The sequence below is a fragment of the Mytilus edulis genome, chromosome 9 (assembly GCF_963676685.1).
Source record: "Mytilus edulis chromosome 9, xbMytEdul2.2, whole genome shotgun sequence".
Classification (NCBI taxonomy): Eukaryota; Metazoa; Mollusca; class Bivalvia; order Mytilida; family Mytilidae; genus Mytilus; species Mytilus edulis.
This window is the reverse complement of record NC_092352.1, coordinates 55,159,599-55,182,194: the sequence shown is the minus strand read 5'-3', so window position 1 is coordinate 55,182,194 and position 22,596 is coordinate 55,159,599. Positions and strand designations below refer to the sequence as shown.

At 30.9% G+C, this 22,596-nt stretch overlaps 1 protein-coding gene across 1 annotated transcript in view; it reads left to right on the top strand.

Moving 5' to 3' along the window:
- The window catches only part of LOC139490060 (uncharacterized), a 49,835-nt gene that overhangs the window by 9,638 nt on the left and 17,601 nt on the right, over positions 1–22,596 (top strand). Inside the window, exons 4-12 of the mRNA XM_071276911.1 lie at positions 323–528; positions 2,010–2,063; positions 5,747–5,882; positions 9,184–11,672; positions 12,326–12,412; positions 16,842–16,910; positions 17,480–17,566; positions 19,452–19,538; positions 21,639–21,735. Of these exons, the coding sequence (XP_071133012.1) occupies positions 323–528; positions 2,010–2,063; positions 5,747–5,882; positions 9,184–11,672; positions 12,326–12,412; positions 16,842–16,910; positions 17,480–17,566; positions 19,452–19,538; positions 21,639–21,735 (3,312 nt within the window). The remainder of the gene's footprint in view (positions 1–322; positions 529–2,009; positions 2,064–5,746; positions 5,883–9,183; positions 11,673–12,325; positions 12,413–16,841; positions 16,911–17,479; positions 17,567–19,451; positions 19,539–21,638; positions 21,736–22,596) is intronic.

The following is a 22,596-nucleotide window of genomic DNA, read 5'->3' as shown; positions in this document are numbered from 1 at the left end:
ACTTTATTGTGGAGCCTTCGACTTAAGTCAAAAAGGCAAGACACAGCGATCCTACTGTACATTCCGTCTGCTGTGGTGGCGGCTGCTGCATCCACAAATATTCACTGTGGTTAAAGTTTTTGAAATTTTGATAACTTTCTTAAACTATACTGGATTTCTACCAAACTGGGACATAAAGCAAAGTTACATATCTGTAATAAAAAAACCTTTGATGTTTTGTATGTCTTGTGGACAGTTGTCTCATTGGCAATCATACCACATCTTCTTTTTTATATCTTTGATATTTTGTATGTTTTAAGCATAGACTTCTCATGTATTGTAGGTTGCCAATGTATCAGTGTAAAGAATGTTTTTTTAGCAGCATATGTCAACATGCATTCATGTCACATTACAAATGTTCTATATTCCATCAAATAACATCAAATGTTAAAAAGAAATCAGGATTAACAAGTATTAAAGAAAAAAAACTGGAGTTCATATTGGGATGCAGATGCAAATTTTTTCTTACTAACAGTTCAACGGAAATGGGTATGTAATATGATACTCTATATCAATAGATGTTTATGCTCATAAAAAAAAAATGGACTTCCACATTGACTTTTAGAAGCATTTCTATATACTGGAAATCAACTTATTTTTGCATTTAGCCCTTTCTAGTCGACCTTGCAGATATTTAATTTCACGATTTTTTAAAGTTACTTGATGTAGATACATATAGATTAGAAAAGATAAAAAAAATATGATTTTTAGGATAATTTATACTCTGCTTACCAATAATTTTCTATTTGCTAAAATCATGAAAATAAATCTTTCACAAAAATAAGTTGGTTTACGGGATGTGTCATTGTTGATGGTTTCTTTTTGTTTTTTTCATGTAGTTGCTCTCCTTTGCATTGTTTCTCGTGAACAAGATTTTCTTATTCATCACTTTCACATGAATTAACATGAGTTTAAACCTGGCGTAAGAGCTTTAGAGCTAAATCTCCCAATCGTATGGCTTGAACTTTTGTTAACGAAGAATAAAGAAAAATAATAATAAATTAAGTTTTACTAGAAATAAGAAGTATGGATGCCAATGAGACAACTCAATTTCCAAATAACAGTGTGTATAAAGTAAACAATTATATGTTAAAGTATGGCCTTAATCAGTCTGAACTGCAAGCTAGAAACAAGATAAAAACCCCTGAAATGACAAGTGTAAAACAAATCAAACAAGAAAAAAAATGGTCCAACCTACATGATCTTTATAAAAAACAAGAAAGGAGAAACATATATGAACCATATTAACAAACAACAACCACTGAACAACAGGTTCCTGACTTAGGACTGACTTAGGTCAGTACTAGTAAATTCCTTAAATAGGAAAATGTTTCATACTCAGACAAAGTAACGTTTTTGTTAATGAATTAATCAGTCCCTCCTGCGCATGATTCAAATCTTCAGATACTGAATATTCAGATATTATTGCATGCATTTATAATTGCAAATTTAAAAAAATTGACAAAAATGTGAAATTAATATTGCAATGTCAGGAAAATCTGCATACATATATGTATCAGATAGATGAATGTGAGTTCTTATTATTGTGATACTCACTCAGTCGTATTATTCACATTAACAAAAACCTCACAACAGTAAGTTATTTATTCTTTTTTAAATCCAACATTTATATATGTAAGTATGTTAACAAGTCTAAATTGAAAACAAAGTTTAAACCTATGATTTCGTTGGATAAAAACCGCAATTTTTGCATGCAATACAAATTTTCTTGTAGAGGGGTCTAAATACAACAGAACAACATTTTCCAAAAAGACCAAAAGAGTGAAAAAGAATAATTTAACAAAACACCTTTGACTAACAGGTTGAACAACTGATGTTCGTAAACCCTGCTGACTGCCATTAACGATTACCAAATAAGTATGTAAAGATATTCTGTAGTAAGAGTTGCATATAGTAAATTTTAGAAGTATTCATTGGATAGAATATATTCATTTTTTTTTTATTTTCAGCTGATCATTTGGCTACTTGTAAGGTTGGAAATCAGACATGTTTAATTATGAGAGGTAGGTTAAGTTTTTATTATTTTTTTCAAATGTAATTTCATGAAAGAGGAGAATTTATTGGGAATTTCTGAATGACTGCCTGGTTATGTAGAGCATTGATTTTAGTTGATACAATGAAAAGGAAGGATTTTTTCACCAAATTTTAAAATTGCCGAAAATTTTTCTAAAAAGCTAAAGATTTTGTAAGACATGTACATTGTCATATCATTTCAAAATTTTCAAATAGCTCTTTGATTAACTCCTATGAGTTAAGACAACCACAAATCTGCATTCAGTTAATTAACTTTTGTTTCCTTCATATAAAAATAGTTCATTGATGGTAAGATTTTATTAAAGTTGTGCAAACTTCTTTGTATTTATCTGCTATTGAAGTAGACCATTATCTTTTTTTATATTAATTGGTATCACGTCGTTGTCGGCATCGTTGTCAGCGTCATCTGCAGCGTCATCTGAAGACAAGATGGTTTCCATATAATTACTTTAGTATTAGTAAATAGAAATCAATCAAATTTTAAAACAATGTTTATAACCAAAAAAATAAGTTGAATAAGTTTGATATTGATTTTGGGGGTTATGGTCTTAAAGGTCTAGGAGTTAGGGGCAAAAAAGGGACCAAAATAAGCATTTTTGTAGTTTCCAGTTAATAACTTGTGTTCATGTGTAAATAATTTAATTTAGGATGTAACACGTCTTCTGATTGGCTGACGTTATTTTGTTATCAGCCCATAGACATAATTTAGTCATGTGACCATGACGTCATCAACGTTTTTTCATGGTTTTTTACAGTTTAAAATGGAATTTGAATTATATTATAAGAAATGACTGTAATATTCATTCTGTCTATTCCAAATAACATAAAAAATGTGGTGCACACTGTCAAAAAACCTGCTACACACGTTATTCAGTGAGCACCACATTTTTGATGTTATTTCTTCATACTCATAGACAGAAAAAATGTTACAGTCATTCCCTAATTATACAACAAAGTTTCCATACTACAAATGGATGGTTTACAGGGGGTGATGGCTCAAATCAATTAGCAATTAGGGGCAAAAAAGGGTGAAAACAAGTGTGTTTATTATAAAAGGACTATTTGGACAATTTAAAGGCAGTGTAAGGGAGGTAATTATCCAATTCAAATTTAAAGAATACTGTTATATATATATTTGTACCATAATAGAGCATTTTTCCTTCGAAGTTTTTACATGATAATCGGCTTAATAGTTTGGTTTCTGAAAAACCATGGTTTAATATAAAGATTGATATGTTATTCCATTTAAAAGAATAAGGATGTACTTTGTGCTTGCAACTTCATATAGATAGGAGGAGCTTGGACTATGGTTTAATCTGATATTTTTCATATTAAACCATGATTTAAACTTCACCTCTTTATAACAACTCCTTGTGACTGACAGTTAAGTGAATGCACGAGGACAAAGATTTCTGAATGATTTTCGAAAAATTGACTGGATAGATTCTCGTGCACATGCTAAGCAGAGGGCTAGAACGACACTCCCACTGCTTTTTATTGGATAAAAATCACCAGGCCACTTTTAAATGATGTTACAAAACATATATACCACATATTACTCATTTACATATTTAAACAAACTCATCCTGCGGATTCGTCGTTTAAATATGTTAACTAGTAAATAGCGTGGTATATATAATACATATGTTTGATTACCTCCCTTATACTGCTTGAAAATTATGTATTAAGAAACGATGATTGTTTTGAGATGATTAGCTGTATATTTATTTTTAGAAGTGACTTGATTAATATTAATTTTAACCATGACTATTATATTTTATATTTTAATATCTTATGATGTATTTAAATGAGTAGTTATTATTAAAAACTTTCATCAATTATTTTTTGTTTTTGAGGCCATTAATATTCAACAGCATAGTGTATTGATCAAAAGCAAATTGATTTTTTAAGTTCATTAGACCACATTCATTATGTGTCAGAAACCTATATATGCTGTGTCAACTATTTAATCACAATCCAAATTTAGCATAGCTGTAGGGCAAAACATATGATAAAAGATAACATTTATCTAATTATCACAAAACAGGCTATTATTTGAACTTGGAATTATTTTTAATTATGGAATTTGCATAATTTCTTGTGTTTAAAAATTTTAATAAATTTCATGTTTATTTGGTATTATAATCTTTTGAGCGGTTAATAACACTTTCCATAAAATGTATTTTGGTTAGATAGTGTTGTGCGCAGCACAGTACATTCTATTGAAAATAAACTATTTTCTTTGTAAAAGAAAGTGTTGTGCGCAACACAGAACATTTCAGTACAGATCAATAAAAATGGAATTTATTAAAAATTTCAATAACAAGAAATCAGGCAAATTCCATAATTAAAAATAATTCCAAGTTCAAATAATAGCCTGTTATATGTACTAAGTTTCAAGTTGATTGGACTTCAATTTTATCAAAAACTACCTTGACCAAAAATTTTAACCTGAAACTCCCACTTTCATTTTCTATGTTTAGTGGACCGTGAAATTGGGGTCAAAAGTCTAATTTGGCTTTAAAATTAAAAAGATCATATCATAAGCAACAAGTGTACTAAGTTTCAAGTCGATTGGACTTCAGCTTCATCGAAAACTACCTTGACCAAAAACTTTAAAAAAATAAAAGAAATAAGCAATTTACATGGCATAGTTTGGAGAATATGTAGCTTCGTTCTATGTGTTTTTTAGTCCTGACGCCATCTAATTAATTATCGAGTTCGCCTCAGAATACATCAGATGACCATATAAGTGATATAAACATAAATAAAGATATAAATAGAAAAGCAAACTCATGTAATTGCATTTTGCTATGTCTGTTTAATTTTACATTATAGGTTAAAAATATATATGTTAATCATTGTTTTTACTTGTATAAGAATGAGTTTTTGTGGATCGAATAAGTCTGTTAAATGATTTACCTTTGTTTCACTTTCAATGTTGACATTCTCTTCCTTTAAACAATTATACACACACAATTCACGTGTTATCCATCACTCGCTGAAGGGTTGAATTGAAGTTCAGATGAATACAGATTTAATGAGGTCGAATTACTGGTACTGGCTGCTAACAGCGAATTATTATTTCACTTTCATTAATGATTGAACAAAAATTATAATATTTTTAATTTTTTTATATATCTCGTAGCTAGTTCCCCTGTAATGTTATGAAACATATAATATATAATAACCACAAAATACAGATCAAATTCGAATTTCACTGTTCTAGAGTTATGCTTCTTTACACGTTAAAAAATTGCTATTTATTTGTTTCCATTCTCTAATTTTAGTATGCCTCAACTAAGTGATATGCAGTGTATACAAAATGTCACAAAACTCAGATTAAGTTTGAATTTGGGTAGCATCACTTCAACAGATCTTGAGTTGTGTCCCATTATTACATTATATGCTAGCGGAGGCATCATCTGTGTCCTCAGGACCCATTCTCTATTTATTTTTCTATGTTTCAGGCTAGTCCATTGATCCTTATGTTTATCAGATAGTCTTCTCAATAGAAGAATAAAGTTTTTAAAGACTTTAGTGATATTTTTGATATATTGATTATTCATGATTTCACTGTTCATTTGTGCACACCTTTACTCACTTGTGCACACATAGACTAGAAAGAAATACACATTTTCTTGTTTTTCAGATATGAATTCTGTGGCCAGTTTTGGGGATTTTTCTATGAGTGAATGTGCAAAGGAACTCAATACAATGACACCAGAAGAGGTACCAGTACAAAGAAATATAACAACAGATGTTCAATATGTACAGACACATGAAAGGTATTTAGGGAAATATGCTCTCAAACTATTAGGAAGTACACACTAATTCATGGTTCCATATCTTTCTATGTTAAATTCTTCCATTTCAAGCAGGCGCACCTCTTTTGTTTTAAGTTCAAATAAAGTGACAATCATTGCATGTCAAAGCAACACTTTATGGTGTCTTGTACTGAAAAAATCAACATACTTTTAATGGCATTTAAGAAAGAAGTGGTCCCTGGAACTTCCGATGTACCAAAACAGGTACTTCAGATTTGGCAAACAAACAAACTGTACCCTTTTTTTAAAATTTGGTGCAGTTTTTTTAATAGTCAAAATTATAAGTCAAAAAGTGTTCTACAATGATCATCAGTCTCTCAGTTTTCATTTAATACCAAAAATACCTTAATATTCTACATATTTTGAAGTAACACCCATGGGTAGGAACTATTTTGTGTAAAATATGTACTTCCTTCTGGTATACTTTCTGGCCCAGCCAGAAAGTGTGGTGTTGCTATTTGAGAGAATATTCTTTATGCTTTTTCCTCAAAAATTTCTCATAACAACATCATGAACATCAATAGTTTTCATTATAAAATTATGCACATATACTTTTTTGTAAAGAAATTTCTTTAATTTGTCCACATTTAGAAGAAGTTTATTTGTTTTCAATTGCTTGCTTCCAAGAAGCAATTGACCATCATATTTTCCATATGGAAAGTGACCTTAGCGTGACCCTTCTCATAAAAATCTGGTGATTGCAATATGCATGGATCTGTCACTAGAATAAACAATTATCTGATTGTACATGTTAAACATGTGCTCAATATCCATGCTTCTTTGTTGATTGTTCTTTACTTGAACGTGATAATTGGTATACTATAGAGTCAAAACAAGACAAGTAATGGTCTGTCATATTTTCACATCATAACAGAAAAAGTGAAAAAAAATGATGATTATATGATATGTTTGGGTAAAATATGATAAAAGTTTATGATACATATACATGCATTGGTTCAAGAATTTGATTAACATTACCAGTAACTCGTTTCATATGACTTTACTGTGAATACTGTACTCACTAGTAATTGCACTGATTTTGACGATTCACTTTAAAAAACTTTATATCTAGTGGCAATTTAACATACACAAACTTATACACTCTGGTGACAATTTAACATACACAAACTTATACAGTGTAGTGGCAATATAACATACACAAACTTATACACACTTTTGGCAATTTAACATACACAAACTCTTTCACTCTAGTGGCAATTTAACATACACAAACTTATACACTCTAATGGCAATTTAACATACACAAACTTATACCCTCTAGTGGCAATATAACATACACAAACTTATACACTCTAGTGGCAATTTAACATACACAAACTTATACACTCTAGTGGCAATATAACATACACAAACTTATACCCTCTAGTGGCAATATAACATACACAAACTTATACACTCTAGTGGCAATATAACATACACAAACTTATACACTCTAGTGGCAATATAACATACACAAACTTATACACTCTTTTGGCAATTTAACATAAACAAACTTATACACTCTAGTGGCTATATAACATAAACAAACTTATACACTCTAGTGGCTATATAACATAAACAAACTTATACACTCTTTTGTCAATTTAACATTAACAAACTTATACACTCTAGTGACAATTTAACATACACAAACTTATACAGTCTAGTGGCAATATAACATACACAAACTTGCACACTTTTTTGGCAATTTAACATAAACAAACTTGTACACTCTTTTGGCAATTTAACATAAACAAACTTATACACTCTTTTGGCAATTTAACATAAACAAACTTATACACTCTAGTGGCAATATAACATACACAAACTTATACACTCTAGTGGCAATATAACATACACAAACTTATACACTCTAGTGGCAATTTAACATACACAAACATACACTTTAGTGGCAATTTAACATACACAAACTTATACCCTCTACTGGCAATATAACATACACAAACTTATACACTCTAGTGGCAATTTAACATACACAAACTTATACACTCTAGTGGCAATTAAACATACACAAACTTATACCCTCTAGTGGCAATATAACATACACAAACTCTTTCACTCTAGTGGCAATTTAACATATACAAACTTATACACTGTAGTGGCAATTTAACATACACAAACTTATACACTGTAGTGGCAATTTAACATACACAAACTTATACACTCTAGTGGCAATTTAACATACACAAACATACACTTTAGTGGCAATTTAACATACACAAACTTATACACTCTAGTGGCAATTTAACATACACAAACTTATACACTCTAGTGGCAATTAAACATACACAAACTTATACCCTCTAGTGGCAATATAGCATACACAAACTCTTTCACTCTAGTGGCAATTTAACATATACAAACTTATACACTGTAGTGGCAATTTAACATACACAAACTTATACACTCTAGTGGCAATTTAACATACACAAACTTATACACTCTAGTGGCAATATAACATACACAAACTTATACACTCTAGTGGCAATATAACATACACAAACTTATACACTCTAGTGGCAATTTAACATAAACAAACTTATACACTCTAGTGGCAATATAACATACACAAACTCTTTCACTCTAGTGGCAATTTAACATACACAAACTTATACACTCTAGTGGCAATTTAACATACACAAACTTATACACTCTAGTGGTAATTTTACATACACAAACTTATACACTCTAGTGGCAATTTTACATACACAAACTTCAAATTTACATTATAACTATTTCAAATTCTTATAATGAAATGATGGATTTACATACACACACTTTAAATTTACATTATAACTATTTCAACTTCTTTTCATGAATTGATGGGGTTGGGTACATTTGGCTATGAGTTCTGAAAATGATGAGAAAAGGGCTCATTTGCTCTCTGACAGCAATAATGTATGATAAAGATATAATGAAAGGAAATAAAAGATATAACCAATTTCCAACAAAGTCAAATTTAAACAATTTGCTTTTCTCTAAAGTGGTATTTTTCTAGTTGAGATTGTTGTAAAAAACATTACTTTAAGCAAAATGTATTGAACTGTCATAATTTTGCTTCAGTTTTTCTGTCTGTGTCAGTCACTCACACTTTGTTTTCCAGATATTAAACAGTTAAACACTTTGTAAAATTATTTAAAATTTTTAATAGTGGAATGTTATGGACCACTGAAAAAATATGAGATTACTATCAGTATCACATAGATCTCTAACTTATTTATTTATATCTAATGCTTTGCAGGTTAGATCCACAGTTCAAAGACCAATACAGTCTGAATGTTGCAAAAGGACATGGAAAGCAAATTTCTACGAAATTATCTGATGTGCCTATAACAGTCTCAACTTCTCCAGCCACCAAAGGTGGTGAAAGCAGTAATTTTATAAATAATCACAAAGCTTCAATCAGAGTTCAGAATAATGAATTGGCATTTATTGGGAAACAGGATGATTCAGAATTACAATCTGCAGGAATTGTTTCAGAGGTTTCTGTAGTAGATTCCCTTATGAACCACATTTCTAAAGTTAGGAGTATAGCTGCAGACCTACAGATGAACACTTCATCTGAAAATGCTCAAAAAGCTCCACTAAAGACATTTCAACCCAAAGCACCAAGACTTACACTAGATCCCACTGGGGTAAGACAGACCTCAATTTCTTCAAGACATGTGAGCTTAACACTTCCTGCAAACTATTATGATCAGAACAAGACAGCGAATGAGACACCTTCTTCATCGACTTCAACTCCACGAGGTTTTATAGTAGTACTTCCGGTGAAAAATGGGCAAAAGAAAGTCTTGTTTTTTCCCATTGGGACAACATCTACCACAACCAATCGTGAAGCACCGGTACTGACAGCGCCACCTAGGTCAGATCAGAATACAACGACTTCTACCATTCAGAATATGGCTTCTGGAAATGCTTTAACTGCCAAATATGACGATCAAGAACAAAAAATAATGCAATTGGAATCAGACAAATCTGAAAAGACAGTTTTAACATTAAAGAAATCAAATTTTTCTCTGTGTCCATCTGTCAGGACTACAATGGCCGTTACACAAGTATCGTCAATAGTTTCTACGATGGGACCATCTACCAAACTTTTGAATTTAGCTCCAGTTGACAGTAGAAAGTATCTACCAAGACCTTATTTTCAAAAATCAGGTCCAACAGTTCATACAATGTATCCTCCAACTAGACCCAACAATTCAGCGTCAGTTTTATCTACAGCCTTTTTGCCTTCTAGAACTCAGAGTTCAACTCAATATGATGGTAAAAATTCAATTCAAACTGATATTCCTTATTCAACACAAACTGATAAACAGAATTTGACTCCAAGAGTATCAACATCTTCAAGAACACCTGTAAAGGTCCCTTTTAATGAAGCTATGAACTTGATCAATGCAAAATCTTGGGACACAGTACCAATGATAACAACGCCATTATCAAAAGAATTAGTTCGGGATTCTACATCAACAAGGTCTGAGAGCTCAGCATCAACAAGGTCTGAAAGCTCAACAATGCCTGAGAGCACAGGATCAATATTTCCATTGGTAATATTCCCTAATGTAGCTGCATCACAGAACAAAGGAAATGACCTTCAGCAAGGTGAATCTACACACAATAATGTATCACAATCAGGTGAATCTATACACAATAATGTACCACAATCAGGTGTCAGTCAAGTATCCTATTTAATAAACCTGATGCCAAAGCTAAAAAGTACCCACCAATCTTTACATTATAAAGTCCAACCTTCAAACTTGGCATCAAATTATACTCATAATCCTGTCATTGTTACTAAGAATTCACATATGAGCAATGCTTCTGTTCCTGCTAACACAGGAGAGAGAGAAAAAGAAAGAATATTGTGGACTAAACAGCAAACAGGGGTTTCTGCGATTGACCAGATGCAACCAGTACCTGAAGGTCATCTTATTTCTAAGGGAGATAATTGTATGAATGCTTTTGCAAACATAGAAAAAGATCCTACCCAATCTCACAATACTGAGATTAAGGTTGAGCCACATGATAAAGAATATCTCCAGACTGAAATTTGTCGACCAGAAGTTGTAATAGAGAATGTTGAGGGCAATGATTATTACCAATTATATAATGATAATAAAGGGAAATCCATATCACATACTAAATCTTGTTCATCTAGTGAGGGACGTCTGCTCGAAAAAACGAAGATCAAAGAAGAATTTGTTCCAATGGAGAAAAACTCAGTGGTTTTTGAAAATATTCCAACAGAAAGTATAGGTAGTCAACACTTAAACATTAATTCAGGATTATTTTATTCATCTGAAACAGAATCTTGCCCGTCAGATAATGGTATTTACCCATCAGATGATGAAATTTGCCAATCTGGTATGGATATTTGTCCATCAGTTAAGGATATTTGTCCATTAGTCAAGGATATTTGTCCATTAGTTCAGAATATTGGCTCAGCAGTTCAAAATATTGGCCTATCAAACACTATAACTAATGTTGATTATGTTGATAGTTCTTTGTTGTTGAGAAATTTTCCATTTGGTAAAGACTGCCAAGAAGAAGGAAATATTGCTGAGGTTCTGAAAGAACCTGCAGATCATAGAATAAATTTGATAAAGAACCAACTATTACAATGGAAAGATGTCCAAGGAGAGAACAAGATGCAGATTCCATGTAGTGGAGAAACAATTGCTCGATTGTTCGACAACAGACAACAGCAATCAACACAGGATATTTATGGTAAGAAAATGAAATAGCTGTCCTATATATTCAGAAATTATAATAAGCCTTAATTATTGATTTTTTTTTTTTAGATTAAATGTGATTTCATGAAATTTTGCATTCTTATCCAAATATTAAATATTTTCATTCTTTGGGGTACATATATATATAGACATATCTTAATTTTAATCAACATGCTATTTAAACTACTAAACCCTGACTTGATACAATAGATTTTAAGAAAAATATTTGGGTTGAACCTGGTTTTATGGCTAGCAAAACCTCCAAATTATATGGCAATGTTGAAAATAATGCTAATTGACAACATATGTGACAGGAATACAGAACAAATAAATGCAAGATCACTCAGGGCATAAAAATATATCAATATGATAGTACATTTAACATTTTGACCACAGAATAACAATGAAGACCTAAAATTAATTTACAACAGTACACAAATACAGCATAATATAATAATGAACTGTGCGTCACACAAATGTATCAAAGCCACAACAAGCGATAATGGAATTATCAAAATTTATTAAAAAAAAATGCTTTTTATGTAAATTATTAATCTGTGACAGTTGCACGATCATTTAAAAATTGCAATTTTACAGTTTTTTAATTTTTGAACTTTGAATTATTATGGTTAAGAAATATGATTGTAGTATGTAAAGTGAAACAAGAACCTTTAGATGAGACGGACATAGTTAGTCAGCTGGATCCAGAACCATTGAATAATACAGTATCAACAGGTACCAGTCAAAATATATCATTATTTTTCAAATTCATGATCAATGTGTTTTATATTTAACAGCTAGATTTTGATAGTATATAATGTAAACCAACATAGTTTTGTGTATTCCTGTTTAAGTTTTAATATTTCTAACAGACTGCACAGCAAATATTTTTTAATGTTTAAAAGAAACTTTGGTTTATATTTTTGTATATTAAAAAGGAGATCCAAGTTTGACTTATGTTAAAAAACTTAATATGTTAATATTATTTTTTTTCGTATGATATTTAAAAAAAAATCATACTGAAAGATTGAATAGTTGTTTTCTAGTACAGAATATATGGATGTTGGTCTATAGAACATATCACTTTTATTATGTCACCATATATGGCATCTATTTCGTGAGGATATACCTCAAATTGTGCACTAACTCAAATTTATCAAATGAAGATGAATGTTTGCATTTTAAAAGGATAAAAAATTACATTACAGAATTTATAAATTAATGATATAAAAACACATTGTCATCAGATGTTTCAATAGTCAAGGTGGCAACCAAAGTAAATTATTCGAAAAACTTAAAAATTATTGAAAATATTACCAAAACTGACCTTACAACAGAAATAGTGCATACTTATATATTTAAGGAGTCAATACTTTGTCATATAAAGTAAGATGCAAAAATGAAGTTATTTCATATTAATAATAATATCACAACTATTTCTATTGTAATTTGTAGAATTCGATCTAATTGAAAAAATCATTGAAATCTAACAGCCAATTTTAATAATAAAATATAACCCAGTACCTTACAGCTGTTATCCTAATGCTAGCAAGTTAAAGGTTAATAAAATATAACCCAGTACCTTACAGCTGTTATCCTAATTCTAGCAAGTTAAAGGTTAATAAAATGTAACCCAGTACCTTACAACTGTTATCCTAATGCTAGCAAGTTAAAGGTTTGGTTCACTTGCTTGCTTTATTTGTATTCGAGTAGAGGTTACTTTATATTATTCCACTGCATGATAATTTTGATAGCGAATTCAATATTTGATTGGTTGAAACTATCACATGTGACGTTTGAAAAAGACTTCATATTCCCCTCTGAGTATCATATTCCCCTCTGAACATCAGGATTGCCTTGTGTGACATTACCAAAGGTAAATGTTTAAGGGCATAGCCAACAGTTTATTTTTGACGGTGAGATTTTTTTCCCTTGAAGATATTTCATTCTTCGATTGACAGAGAATCAAATTTTGCCAAACAAAATATTAGTCGTCGATTTCGTTTTTTCAAAAAATACTGCTGAAAATTGAACATTTTTGCAATTTTGGAGTAAAAAACGCTTTTTATTTAAAAAAATTAAATATGATTTTTTAATCAACATATACTTATATAATGGGGCTCAAATTAAAGCAAAATAGTTCAAGATGGTTAGAAAAATCTAACTTTACCATTTAAAGCATTAATTCTTACTCAAATAAAGCAAAAAACGTTATGATGGACCCAAACAACGACAAGAAATGAACATTTGAAATGCACATTTTTAATCTATTAAAATATTTCTAACGGTGTCGATTTGGCCAAAGTAAGATATGTTATTCTTTGAAAAAAATGGAACGTCATAATGTTTTGAAAAATATTTGTTACCGTACTCGTTTTTGAGAAAAATCGAGAAATATGATATTGTTTACTAAATCCCTTCCGTAAGCCTCACAAATTGCGCCAAAAATTAGGACGTTTCGGGAAATAACGTTATACTTCCCCCCTAATTTTTCAAAGGCAGTGCGACGGCAGACAAATGTATTGATACACTTTGATTTTGTTGGATAGTTGTCTGGATAGCACTCATATCTCATATCGCATCTTCTTATTTATAATGCACTAGTATATGGACGAGATGACAATTCAGTTAGTTTTACAATGAAGTGTTTTTGTTACACTGATTTATATTACACCGTCTATAATTTCACATATCGAAATTAATAAAGAGCTAGTGAAATTTTGCAACCAAACACTTGTCTAAAAACTCACTGACTCTGTATTATTTATTCATGTTGCAATTTTGGGCTTTTTATTCTTTATAGGCTTCTAGCTTTAACAAAAATATGTATGTTGACTCTTAGTGTTTTGAATTATATTTGTCGTTCGGTTGCTGTCGTATTAATGTATACCTTTAAATTCTTTTTCAAAACAAAAGGATTGATTGGACAGGATATAGAAATATTCACATCTCTGGACTTCTTACGTCCGACAGTATATCTTTGCTATAATTGGGTGCGGCCGTTTAGCTGCTCGGAAGTATGAATTTACAGCCTCGTTAAGTCGAAATAAAAATGTCGTATATCCTACGCATAGTGTAGTGAGAGTTTCGCGCATCTGTACGTTTAAAAACCATCTAAATAAATGGTTCAAGGGATATCAGAACCTTGAATAAGATCTCTTAACAACAACAAATGTCACATGAATATTCAAATAAGTCACATGGCTGATTTTAACACATCTGTTGCGCCATTTGCAGTTGTAGATGTCATGAAAAAAAACTTTAATTTACAAAACAGATCAGAAAGACAATAACTTGAGAATAAAGTCCACCTAGTTTGGCTGCATACAATGATGTAGAATACTATATAACTATATTATTATTGATTATTCAAACAAATAAATTCAAAGAGAAAGATGCGGAAAGAAATTCTAAAATTGTCGTTTAAAAATAAAATATAGATATTTTTTTTTTACCAAAACTAAGAACTAATGATTATGCATCACTATATGCAACTAATAAATTGATTGCGCTCGTGCTCCAGTGGCAAATATATCACGCATATTTACGACGAGGCGAAAGTGGATTTGAATAAATGATTGATACATTATTAAAAATAAAGGGTTTGCTAGCGGTAAAACGTATGCCGTACTTAAATAAAGTTGAATAATGATCAAAATCTTGAGTTAAGCTATTAACCCCGAACCCACCCCCACCCCACTCCCAATTATGGATTATGATATTTCGATTGCTGTTTTTTTCCTATCCTATTATGGAACCGCTGGTTTTAAGAGGGGGTTGGTAATAAGTCAAGACTTACATCAAGACTTACACCGTTTTTGTTTGTTTGTTAAATTATCTTTATTTCCTCATACATAAGTAAACACTAAAATCGTCAGATATTTTTTACTTGTATGGCAGTGTATATATTACAATGTTTTCCTATTTCATTTTTTTTTATTACGGTGTCGTTTTTCATTTAAAGAGATTCTGTATATTAGCACTTCATCAGCTAGATGCTAGATGCAATGATACATGTTAGTTTATGTCGTATTTTATTTTTCTCAAGAGACCAATTTTTTAATCTTTCTCAAGTCAAATCAAACTTTGAGTTTTCTATCCCGAATGGCAAAATCTCGGATAAGTTTGATAAAGAATTAATTACAATTTGTGTTGCATTCTAATGAAAAAATAAATGATTACGCATTTGTTCTCGTTGTTCTCTACTGTACTGTATATTGAAGATAATTTTAATAAAACGGAAACTTAAGTGAGCATGGTCTATAATTATAAAGATAATTGCAGTTCTTTTATAATGGACCAAGAGGACAACATCTTTTAAGATTTGACTTCTATTTCTGTTAATATTCTGTATGAGTTTTCTGCCGATTCCCGCCGTGCCCTTTCCTTTGAGGAAAGAAACCGCCCTTGCCAGACGGCCATAGCTAATCGTGATTCCGTTATGACGTCGTTGAAACAACGTTTAATTACGGGAAACAATAGACGACGGTTACGTTTGTTATTACCTCCCCTGAAACTATTGGATATGCCCTTAAATAAAACATTTTGATACGGTTTGTTTTAAAAATTATTTCAAATCTAAAAACAATTAGAAAAGAATAGATGAATAATTAACTTTAAATCGGTACTGATTATCATTGTGTATGTTATAAAACAAAACAGATAAGAAAACAATTATGGAAATTTTATATTCAGAATTAAAAAAAATTAGTCAGTTGAATAAAACATTCATTGACCTTAGCTTCGTGAGATATGAAGATTTGTTCCCCCTTGAAAAGTCATATTTCCCTCGGGCGATGCCCTCATGAAATATGATATTCTTGTGTGAACAAATCTTCATATTTCCCTCAGGCACTGGAAATAAATGTATTTTGTTTGCAGACCAAACCTTGTTTTTGCTAGCTTTATGAAAACAGCTGTAAGGGGAAGTAGACACTTGATTCTGCCAGATAATACTGGTAACAGATAAATAAAGTGTTTTAGTTGTATGAACAACACATACTGATCCATAACAACAGTATTTAATAAGATAAGGTTTTTGACAGTATTATAGTTTCCATTGAACTGGTATCTGTTCTTCAGCAAGGCTTTTAAAGTAACATGAGTTACCTTTTCTATGAAAGAAAACCAATAATGATTGATTTTAAATCTACATTTTTTTCAGTGGATAGTGGACATAATGAAAATACAATTTTAAAAGAAAGTGAAAAAAATACACAACAGCTTGATAATGGTAAGTTTTCACACAAAATCATAGAAACAATATAGAACCAAAATAAACTCAAAAATGTTTTGATTCTAAAGTCGCCTTTTTAACATGTAATACAGAGCATATAAGTGAAAAAAGGTAGTAGAGAATATATTATTAAACTAAAAAAAAATTATGATTTTCCATTGAAAAAAAAATTACATAGCTGATAATTTGGCTTTTAAATCCTACATGCAACATTCCTTGCATCATGCAAACCCTGGGGAAATTCCTAAATTACCATCATGCATTTCTGTCACGACGAAGTTCGATAACATTTCTAAGTAAACATGCTGCAAACACTTATCTTGTAACAAAATATCTGATAGATCTGAGTAATCTTTTGATTTGTAAGGATAGACAGCCTGATATAAACAAAAAGAATTTTGTTTTGTATGATTAAAAGAAGTGATGGGGAAAACATCATTTAGGCATCAAACCAACAACACAAAAGAGAAAATCTAGAGGTCAAAATAGGTAACGTGTGTACTGTGTAATAACTTGCTTTCTATATGCAGAAAAACCTTCCATGTCTACTTTGTGTCTATTTTCAGTGGTTGAAATAAAACAAGAAATCCCAATGGAGCCAGATGAACCTGTTCAACAGATTCCAGAACCTTTAGATATAAACTTGCCACCAGGTGGGAAATTCAGCTGTAATTTATTTAAGGAATGACTAATATTTTTTTCTGTCTATGAAGAAATATTTAACAGTGTTTTTTTTTAGACCGACAAAATGTAACAGTTATTTCTTATAATTTAAACCGGCGTAAATCATGAAAAAAATTATGTAACATTATTAATACTTGCATTGTCACTTGCAAATTCTTGTTTTATATAGTCATGAAATACTTTCATTCAAGAACTTTAAAGAACCTGCAATGATTAAAGAATATTTTTAAAGAATTGAATGCTTCTTTTTGTAACTTCATTGGGGTGTAAAAGCGTTGACCAAAGTACATTTTGTATGAAGCGCGGAAGGGCTTCATTCTAAAAATGTGTGCACAGTCAACGCTTTTACAACCCTATGAAGTTACAAAAAGAAGTATTCAATACTTATATTTACATTTTTTAACTAGGAACATGAAAACAGGATTTTTTCAATTTGTTTATAAATTCACCTGTGCACTTTATTGTAGGACCTCTCATGATTGTTATCATGAATGCATAGATGCCAACCATTACGATTTTTGCGTAGTTTTTACGATTTTGCGATAAAAACTACGCTATTACGGTCAAAGTCGAATAGTTACGGATTACCAATCATCGCCGTTCAATTTTGTAAAACACGGATTTTTATCATTACTTTTCCGTCCGGGTCCGGTATTTAGAAAACGCCAATGTAATGCTTCCGGTTTCTCTGGAGTTATCAACCTATAGTTGAGTAACTAACTGACTTCCGAAGAGGCAAACTTGCATTTAAGAAGTAGCTTTCCCCCTTTCTCTACTTCTCCTTGACAAAACGGAAATGTACGAGTCGAGAACATCTGAACAATAAATGAATGGAATAAAATTGAGAATGGAAATGGGGAATGTGTCAAAGAGACAACAACCCGACCCAATAAAAAACAACAGCAGAAGGTCACCAACAGGTCTTCAATGTAGCGAGAAATTCCCGCACCCGGAGGCGTCCTTCAGCTGGCCCCTAAAAAAATATATACTAGTTCAGTGATAATGAACGCATACTACAGACAACATGTTAAACGACAAATTTCGTGCACATCACTTTGCAACCACTTGTCAGTATTTTTTATTGGTAAATGCACGTTTATATATGATTACTGAAAACTTTTCAAAAATACGGAAAATTTGATAGTTTGTTACTGATTGTGTCAAAAGGGGGTTGGCATCTATGTGAATGATAAGTTTTATTGTGTAATGCAATTGCTTAAGGAATAACATGTGATGTGCAGTTAGCCAATCAGAATAACATATTATAATGAACCATACATCTAATGTAATTATTTAGAATTAATTAAAGTTTCTCAAAAGCAAAATGTTTATATGACATATTTTCAGTAAAAAATTATCAAGAAATTTAGATTAGAGAACATAATTTGTAATTTGTTTTAAACTAGCTTTCAGTTTATACTGCAAGTACTCTTATATCAATGCATCATTATGCCTTTTGTTTTTATTTTCAAATCAATGTGTTGATGAAATGTGTCTGTCCCAAGTCAGGAGCCTCTAATTCAGTGGTTGTTGCAGTCTGTTATACATGTATTTGATTTTCCTTAAATTTTTTGTCATAAATCTGGCTGTTGATTTTTTTATTCAAATTGTTTCATGTTTTGCCATGTAAATATCTTTTTTAGTGACTTTCTGGTATGGGTTTTGCTTATTGTTGAAGTCTATGGTAACTTATACTAGCTTAGTGCTTACGTCCACATCAATAAATTTGCCTCTGAGAAATTCAATTTTACTCACTTGCTCCACTCTTTCGACAAAAGAATTCAGACTAGTTGTGAATCAATTTAATGTGGCGAATTTTATACCGCTAATACATTACTTTGAATCTATTTTCAGTTGTTCACGAAACAGAGGAACCTCCAATGGAGACAGAAAAAGCAGTTCAACAAATACCAGAACCTTTGAATACAAACTTATCACCAGGTATGAAGATTCAGCTTGAACACCTTCTATAAAGTCTTATAAATGTGCTAGACATTATATTAAGATTTTTGGAACCCTGCTAAACATTCAACATAAAATTAAGGTGGTACCTAACACTAGAGGGAGATAGCTCTATAAAATCAGCCTAACGTTTTAATGACGTTGTGTTGTTAAGGGAATATTAAGCTTCTCAATGATCAAAATTAGTGTTTGTCAAATTGCTATATAACCAGTGTAATATTTCTGACAAAAATGGTTGGTTCAAATTTTTTGAAATTTTTATATTTTTGTCAAAGGGTCAAAGTAAATACTTTGTCAAAGTTTTATGAAAATTAAACGAGCCAAATTAATTTTAGTGAAAGTGTTGGGTACCACCTTAAAGCGAGAGTTTTAAATTTCATAAACCCTGTATAAAACAATTTGATATATCAGTTTTGCAGATCTTTAATCAACATGACATGCAAATGTTAACCAATTAAAATTTTTAAGTCATTTTTCTCTACCTTTTAATCATTAGGGAACTATGAATTCATCAATTTCATTCGTTATAAATAACAACAACAACAGTAGATGTTTCTATCAATGAGCTACATTTATTTGATGGCGTACACTATGAACAGAATAATTTTTCGGCACAAAAATTAAACTTATACAAGTTAAGGGGGTTCGCGGGTCTAAATCATTTATATAGGATTTCTCTATATTTTTCTATAAATGAACTTTATCTTATAGTTAATAGAAAAATAAAATAAAAAAGTAGGGTCACCGTTCATTTGCGCTCACAATCTGCTTTCGAAAGAAGCATACATTTGTGTAAAGGCGTTTTTTTTCTGTTGAAGTAATAGGAGAAATGAAGGTAATATCGAAAGAAAAAAAAGAAATTTATTACAGAAATCGCTAAAATTTTACAATAATTTAGTTTAAGTACAGCTTATATGGAAATTATATTAAAAAAGATAGGTCACCGATGAGTTGAAAAAGATATTTCAATTTTAGAGCCAAAAAATGGCATCTTTCCACAAAAGGGAGATAATTTGGAACTTTTTCAATGATTTATACATTTTTAAAGTCATCTGGGGCCAACACGAATTGATTGGTTTGAATGATTTTTGTACCATATGATAAAGTAACAACTACAAAAGGAAATAAATAAAATTTGTAATGAAAAACAAATGTTTGATTTTTTTCTGAAATTTTTATACCCTCGAGCCTCCTTAACTAGATAATAATCTAATATTCACATCCACATAACTGGTCAATAGAAAATTGCCAATCAATGTCGCATATCTTGTACTTTTTTTTATGTTATTGAAATATTAATTAAATTCTTATCAAAAATCAATGCATTCCTTATATTCACATATGGGATATTGTGTCTGCATTTCATTTTTATACGACCGAAAAAATTAATTTTTTGGTCGTATATTGGTATCACTTTGGCGTCGTCGTTGTCCGAAGACATTTGGTTTTCGCACTCTAACTTTAGTAAAAGTAAATAGAAATCTATGAAATTTAAACACAAGGTTTATGACCATAAAAGGAAGGTTGGGATCGATTTTGGGTGTTTTGGTCCCAACTATTTAGGAATTAGGGGCAAAGAAGGGCTCAAATAAGCATTTTTCTTGGTTTTCGCACAATAACTTTAGTATAATTAAACAGAAATCTATGAAATTTTAACATAAGGTCTATGACCACAAAAGGAAGCTTGGGATTGATTTTGGGAGTTTAAGTCCCAACAGTTTAGGAATTAGGGACCAAAACAGGTCCCAAATAAGCACAGTATTGTGCAATAGCAAGAAATCTTCAAAAAAAAAATGTTTTTAAGTTCATTAGACCACATTCATTCTGTGTCAAAAACCTATGCTGTGTCAACTATTTAATCACAATCCAAATTTAGAGCTGAATCCAGCTTGAATGTTGTGTCCATACTTGTCCCAACGGTTCATGGTTCAACCTCTGCGGTCTTATAAAGCTGCGCCCTGCAGAGCATCTGGTTGAATTTGTAAAGTTCTATATTTATTTATTTATTTTATAAACATCTCTGTAATTGACATGTTATTTTTGTCTTACTTTGCTCATTTATTTTTATGTATTTTTAAGGTGCTGCACCATTGTCAACACCAGGACTAACTAAGTTAGTTATTACTCCTGTCTATGAGCTGATAGACGGGAAGATACAGATAAAACTGTGTCTAAAGTAAGTTGATTTCTTCATTTTATTCTACATACAATAGCCCTGTAGATAAAATTTAATTATCGAAGAATTTTTTTTTAAAAAGGTTATTGACAAACGCTTTTAATTGATCCGCATGATTTATTTTGTGTGAACAGCTTCAATTATATCTCATTTTTATTTATCACTATTTTAATACCAAATTCACTTTTGGTCTTGTTGACTGATAATTTCCTTCTCAGGGGAATCGAGTGATATGAAAAATTATCGCTAGAAATTAAGGTAGCACATGTCTGTTGTCAATGAAATTGATAGCATCGTCATAGGTAAAATAGCCATAAACAAATTATCATTGGTCATCTCAACTGGATTGCTTTTCTTACTTTTGCCGGTCCAGCTCAATTGAGAAAATCTTATTAAGATGATGAACGATAATCTATAAACGTCTAATTTCAAAAGATACATATGCATATTTTTTTTTGACTTATGAAAAAGATGTTAGCTATTACAAGTCACTTTTTGGACATCAACAATGAGTAAAACACTGGTATAAATTGCTCTGGAATAACAAAACGGAGAAACAATTTTAGAGAGGAAACCGATGGTCTGATTGACATTAGAACAATAAATGAAAAACAATCATGTTTCTATATCATTTTCTCACATATTGTTGCATTGGCTCATAACACTTTTATCATGAAATAGTAGACTTTAAATTGGAAAATGAGAACCTTTAGCATTCCTACTCTTATCATGCAGATTGGTGTTCTTTCAATTATGGTAATCTGGTCAGTTGCTGGTCATTTTCCAAGGGGTGTTTACATGGAGTCACGAAGCTCACTTTAACAGTTACAATTCAAACAGAACGCTGAATTTACAGTGCTT